We start from the raw sequence: 6,685 nt of genomic DNA, 5'->3' as shown, positions 1-6,685 counted from the left end.
ATTCATATCACTCACAGTTCTCTGTTGATGCATTGCAGGTCAGCCACATAGACTTCCTGCTGCTAATCCTGGGATGATCCCAAGCAACAGCAAGCAGGTGAGACTAAGTGACGCTATGAAACCATGAGAAGCCATTCTTGTACCTGCTCCAGCTGCAACCCCAGGTATGTGGTGACAGAAAATGTTGTATGATGCATTACAATGAATGTATTCATATCACTAACAGTTCTCTGTTGATGCATTGCAGGTCAGCCACATAGACTTCCTGCTGCTAATCCTGGGATGATCCCAAGCATGGCCCCAAACATCAACTTACCTGCCCTAGGACAGGTGACTACTGTGCTCCTTTTATGATTCAGTGTAGCTAGTCATCACAATGCGACCAGCTTCGCTCTTATTTGCAATTTATCTAGTGATGGCAGAATGAACTGCCTGTGATTTATCACGCCTCTTTATCATTCAATGTTTATTATTAATTTCTAATTCTTTCTTCTCTTTGCATCGATCCACTTGCTATGCAGCCACTAGCCATGACACGGGTATGCTTGCTTTTTTTTTTCTTTGTGCTTGAGTTTTTTCTTGTTCTGTGATGCATAATCATGTCTGACCACTCTTTTCTTAGACCGCTCGGCGTGTTTACGTCGGTGGAATTCCTCCAATCGCCAATGAACAGGTAATTGCCTTGAGTGACTTGTTATTTCTTGGCGTCTCTTTCTCTGTTCGCAGACCATGCTAACTGTTTAGTTGTTCTTTCTGCAGACGGTAGCCCAATTCTTCAACCAAGTTATGGCTGCTATCAAAGGGAACACATCTGGCCTAGGTAATGCGGTTGTTAATGTGCACCTAAACAATGAGAAGAAATTTGCTTTTGTTGAAATGAGGTCTGTGGAGGAAGCAAGCAATGCAATGGCCTTGGATGGTATAATGTTCGAGGGAGCAAGAGTTAAAGTTAGGAGGCCAACAGACTACAACCCTTCCAGGCAGCTGCATTGGGTCCGAGCCAGCCCAATCCCAACCTCAATCTTGCTGCTGTTCACTTGCCTAGACAGGTTTGCCTCTTTGCTCAGCTACTGAACTGGTTTTCTTTGCCACATAGTACCATTGCCTAGTCTTTTATAATCCGACCTCATCTGAAACTTGCAATTGGGTCTAAACTTACAGAAGACGCTTATCTTTTTCTCTTCCTTTGTGTTACGTGTGTGTATGTTCCTACTGATTAACGTTAACGTGGACAGGTAACCCGGCGCAGGCCGTGATCCCATGGCTCATCCCAGCGGTGATCCTGTCGTCGGCAAGGCGAGTCCTGTTTTATTTGTTGTGTGATTCAACAGCATACATCGGTTTTGCTCACCAATGTGTCCAATCCATTCTGATTTTGGGTCTGCATTGCAGGTGTTTTTGGAGTATGGATGTGGAGAGATTGGCTAGGGCGAGACCTTGCTGAAGGAGACTGACTATTTAGCAACATATCTTACCAAGATTTACTTGGCACTTGCTTGTTACAATAGTTCGTCCAAATTTTCATGTTGGTGGTATGATTGTGGCATCGCATGGTCTGATATAAACACTGCATTGAGGTCTAATTTTCATTCTGGTCCGGTGCGTTGGAAATTTCATGAATAAACCTAGTTGCATTAAAGAGGTAGCAAGGCATGGCATCTAACAGCTTGTGCCATATATACGATTAAAATCAAAAAGAGTGTTGGTTTCGTCAGTAAACATGGTGATGCATATTATAATAAATTACACCATCCCAATATAAAAAACGCTCTTACAGTATGGGAGGGAGTAGTATTTTCGAGTAGAGGGCATGCTAATTTTTTTTTTGCTAAGTTTGAATTGCTTACAACGTGTGCAACGTTGTAAATTTTAATTTTATATAATCTTTAGAAGTCAAAGCAGATGTTTGTTTCCTCTCGGAATGTGCAACTCGGGCTAAATTAGAATACGATGCAGATGTTTTTTTTTCTTTTTGTTATTTGCCGTGCGCTTCTAACCAACAAAAAAAAACACATCACTTGATCCTGCGGCTGAAACTGTTGAGATATTCTATTTTGAGCAAGCTGAGGGTACTGCGGCAAGCAACAAACTCACTCTATGCTGCTCTTTGTTAAAGGGATTACAGGCCCTCGATCGGCATTCGCATGTGCTATTCGCTGCAAGTGCGTCAACTATGGCGTTCTCACATTTTATGTTTGTGCTCAGGCTTCGGTCTGGCTTTGTAATATACTAGATGACCTGTTGCGCCAATGGCGCAAAGGCCGAGAGCAAGCCAAGTATTGTAATAGTGGTGATAGAAAAACTTAGACACAGATCGAAATAATGAGTACTTAATGTTGGTTAGCAAACCAAGCATTCAAACCATGCACGTAAAAATATTTAGACATCGATTGAACTACAACGAAATAGATATTTAGATATGTAGTTCATACATAGCATATAAGAAAGGTATGACATCAGTTCATGATAGCTTATTTACATTGCTTTTATGACTCAAAGCTACATAGGCAGAGGTCCATCATATAGAAAGCTTTGGTCATTTAGCTTACGTGAGTAAGGTACGCAGCGATGAATATCAAGTAGAGTCATCGCCCGCTGGGCCAACGGTGATATTTACATCGCATAAGAGTCCATTTGTTCAGGGACGTAAATAAGGGGATTTGTATTGACAGTGGCTTGACATAGTTCTTCGAGTGTCAAAGTCTTGCCTTGCAAACATGCACGAAATACATCAGGTGCATGCCCAAAAGTGTGCCAAGGTACGATCTTGAGACCCGATGGCCAGACCACTGCTGTGATGTGATATAGTGAAGAAGCTCCCTTCAGCAACACAACCTCCTAGCGGCAGACCGAGCTTGAGAAGCAAGTGGAACACACAAAAATACCCCGATGAAGGAAGATGGACTATAATTAGTTTGCTTTGACACCTGATCTATTGTGATTGTACGAAGAATGGAACTCAGGTAGTGATGGCCATACCATATGTACACACCCAACCTAGGGCATGGAAGAGCTACTGCCTTGCTTTCTTTGTAGAGGTGGCGGCCTTGGCACCAGTATTAATCCGAAGATGCATTCATTAGCAAAAGTAACAGTCATGTGAGTACTTTGATTTTCAGTGCAAACAACCTAGATGCATACGATGGAATAAAAAGAATAAGGAGATAAGGGTTCGCAACAACAAATAGAGGACAACATAAACAAACAGAAGACCTACTTAATCTGAAAACACAGCTCATTTTATTGGATGGTTAATTAGCTTGTACGGATCAATGAAAAACAAAAAAGGCTATTTATCTTGTATGATCAGTAAGGAGCAGTAAGCATTGCTTGTACATGTAACAACAAACAAACCAGAGAATTAATGAACATCAAACAGAACACCTACTGGACCCTGAAAGTAGAAGTTCGTTTTATTATATAGTTAATCAACTTGCACGCATTAGTGATAAAAAAGACTGGTCAAATGGCATGCATTAGTGAAGGAGAAGAAGAAGCATTCTTTCCGATGTACAAACAATAGTTGTCGCACCAAGTTCAGTAGCACACACACTGACACACATCTTATATGAAACCGGTTAAATGTAACAGAGTACGAGTCTATACCTTCTGCGTTTAGCTTGGTCACACAGAACATTATTTGCATCTTCAACAGCTGTAGCAGCAGTTTCCTCAACAACTTGTTTAGTTTCCTGAATATATCTTTGAAATTTAGTATCGACAGTTGTAGCATCTGAAAGTAGTAAAATAGCTATAGTTTTTCAACACCTCTACTTTGCAAGAACATGAAAAAATAATTCTAATTCTATGCCCGAAAACAATATGGATAATCAGGAAGAGTAACAAATGTATGATATTCATGTTTCATCATAATAAAAAGTAAGGTGTAGAATTTAAAATGGCGCAGAGGAAATAAATGAACATATGGCATTCCTATTCCGCAACATAGGAAAACAGAAGGATTGGCCAAGGCGATGAATCGACCTCTAACTGAGTGGATTTGAATCTTCTTTCAGGACACGCTAATTCATCTTTCGCATAGATACTAACTGATGAAGTGTTCCTAAAGCCAAAAGCTAATTATATATCCTTTATCCAGGTCATGCAGAGAGTAGATAACTAACCGTATTTACTTCTAATTAGCCCTTATATTGCACTTATATGCTTATACATTTATGCAAAAGAACACAAATCATGCAAGCATTCACTATTTCAAAATAGATTCAATATAACTGAAAAATACGTGAAAGCCACTCAACATACATGACGCCTGAATCGAGCGAACAAAAAAAAGAAGCAGCATATGAAGCATTTCTCGCCGGTGGATTTGTTTGTTTACGGGTAATATCAGCGGCGAATCCTACTTCCTCCAAGGAACAACAACCAACCATATTCGTGCAGTATTTCTTCAGTGCCAGTGGAGTACTCTCTCTGTATATCTTCATGACCAGCCCTGGTTACCAAACTCTGCATTGAACCTTTCGTACTGCTCCAGGTCCGCCATGCTGACACTTGGCTTGTGCCTTGCAATCACGTCCCGGACATCCATCATGAGTACTGCAGGTGCGACGATCTATAGCCAGCAAGCAAACACACACAGTTTATTAGTAACTCTGAGAACATGAAGGCAATCTCTGAACAACTACATTACCATGGCGTGGAGAAAATGGCGCCTGCATTTATGTTTATCCATCTTATTCTTACCTGTAGGAAAAGCCTCCCATCGCAAGCTCATGCATTGTCCTCTTAGAGCGCCTAGTTCCTCGGAGTGGCACGTTATCCAGTTGCTGACAGCCAGATCATCATCCCATGATACATTGTACAGGCCGGACCGGCACACACGCACACACATCTTAAGTTGACCGCACGCGAGATACTTACACACACAGTAATATCCACGTATGAGAACCCTATAGTCTGCCGGGTGAAATCCTCAAAGTCGCCTCTGCTTAACTCGTACGGCGCTTCACCAAGATAGGCCTGAATGGATCCAGGTTCCCATGATTTTAAACAAAGGAACATGACAACATAATCTGTTTAATGATCACCCACTGTACATATTTTTTTAAGTACCTTGAACGCGCGCGGCCTCGCTTCCAGGTCACGAAAATGAACATGGATGCGCGTGTTAAACAGCTGAATATATGTTATGTATCAAACTATTCAGACAGTTCCAACTTCCAAGGTATCAAACTCTCTCTCTCTCCCTCACCCTCGCCCTCGCCCTCTCCCTCTCTCCCTCTCTGTATCTCCCTCTCCCTGTTCATCTCTCTCTCTCACTGTCCATCTCTCTCCATGTCTCTGTCTCTCTCTCCCTCTGCCTCCCTCCTGTCGACAGGGTGTGCAACCAACTTTAAAAAAAATCAGCAAATGGTTTCGTGAAGTAAAACCAGGCAAGTCATGTCTCCATTGACATCCACTACTTTGGAAGAATTAGACTGCTATTTGTCAGTAGGTACGGTACACATTACGTTTATGCTAACAAATCTGCTATTGACATGTTTAAATCACACTTCATGTTTCTATTTTCTAAATTAAAATAGACATTGCTACAGCAGAAAAGAAACACGCAAATAGGTAGCCAAATTACCTCACAAAGCCATTAGCAAGGTAGTAGCAAAATCCTGAGCTCCATCCAATTTTTGCTTCGTTCCACTACAACAAACACTCCCTGCCGCTGAAATCTTTGCTGATGTTTGCAAAATATATGTGAACGGGATTGCATTAAGACAGCCAAACGAACAAATATTCTGATAAACAAAATTTGTGTACACTGCCCCATTCACATCCAACCATGGCATGAACGATCCGTCAATCCCAAGTGTGTCAAAGACACCATTTTTTCTCTCCTACCAAAAAAGAACACCGAGCAGACCGCATCAGACTGCATCAATTATTAGTATTCAATTGCCTTGCAGTTGCTCACATTCAGAACTTATTTCTGAATTTCAAAAGAACATGCATTTCCAACCTATCAAAGTCCGCTCAGTCACCAATGATTTGTTACTACAATCACACTTGAGCCCGCCTCTTCCAAAATTTGAGCACAAACACACAAAAGAAGCAGCGAAAACCAAAGGCAACTGAAGCATGGTGCAGTGCATCAGGTTTTGGCACACCGGAAAGGAAATATAAAGCTCAATCTGTGTAGTAAAAAATAAAGTAATTTCTGATATATACAATCAGGGTATATGGGTGAACTAAAATTCTGTAATTACCTATTAGAATATGGGAACTATCTTACGATCAAATGGTAATAATCATGGGTAAAGAACAATCATTTTGTTAAAATCAGAAGTTCCACGTAGAAAGGTCAATTGTTATGAACATTCATTGTTCCGTTAATAATTCACATACATGCTACATTAACCATTGTATCCAGCTCAACAGCACAGATAGATAGGTCGATGATGTTCTATACATTTTAGTGCCAACGGGCAGCACAACCATGAGCATGAACACCTATATATTCTTAAATTAAGTCATGCACTGATTGCCTCCTAATATGGGAAAATTTTACCTTCGTGCATTGGCAACTCTCCTCAACCTGTCCTAAAAGCCAACAACACAATAGAAAGAGGTAAGTTTGCAACCAACATTCCTATATAGGTCTCTTTATCTTTTAGCCAAATCTAATATCAGCTGAATGCAAATTAGGGATACTATTATAGGAAAAATATAGGTC

General features: G+C 40.9%; 1 protein-coding gene across 1 annotated transcript in view; it reads left to right on the top strand.

Moving 5' to 3' along the window:
- Positions 1-1,297, top strand: part of LOC119281617 (splicing factor U2af large subunit A-like) — a 3,732-nt gene extending 2,435 nt beyond the window's left edge. The window contains exons 5-10 of the mRNA XM_037562100.1: positions 39-164; positions 248-330; positions 522-539; positions 623-673; positions 760-1,049; positions 1,236-1,297. Coding sequence (XP_037417997.1) covers positions 39-127 — 89 coding nt within the window. The 3' untranslated portion in view covers positions 128-164; positions 248-330; positions 522-539; ... (1 more) ...; positions 760-1,049; positions 1,236-1,297. The remainder of the gene's footprint in view (positions 1-38; positions 165-247; positions 331-521; positions 540-622; positions 674-759; positions 1,050-1,235) is intronic.
- The last annotated feature ends 5,388 nt before the right edge of the window (positions 1,298-6,685 follow it).

The sequence above is a fragment of the Triticum dicoccoides genome, chromosome 3B (assembly GCF_002162155.2).
Source record: "Triticum dicoccoides isolate Atlit2015 ecotype Zavitan chromosome 3B, WEW_v2.0, whole genome shotgun sequence".
NCBI lineage: Eukaryota > Viridiplantae > Streptophyta > Magnoliopsida > Poales > Poaceae > Triticum > Triticum dicoccoides.
The sequence above is the reverse complement of the archived record's forward strand: the minus strand, read 5'-3'. Positions and strand labels throughout refer to the sequence as shown.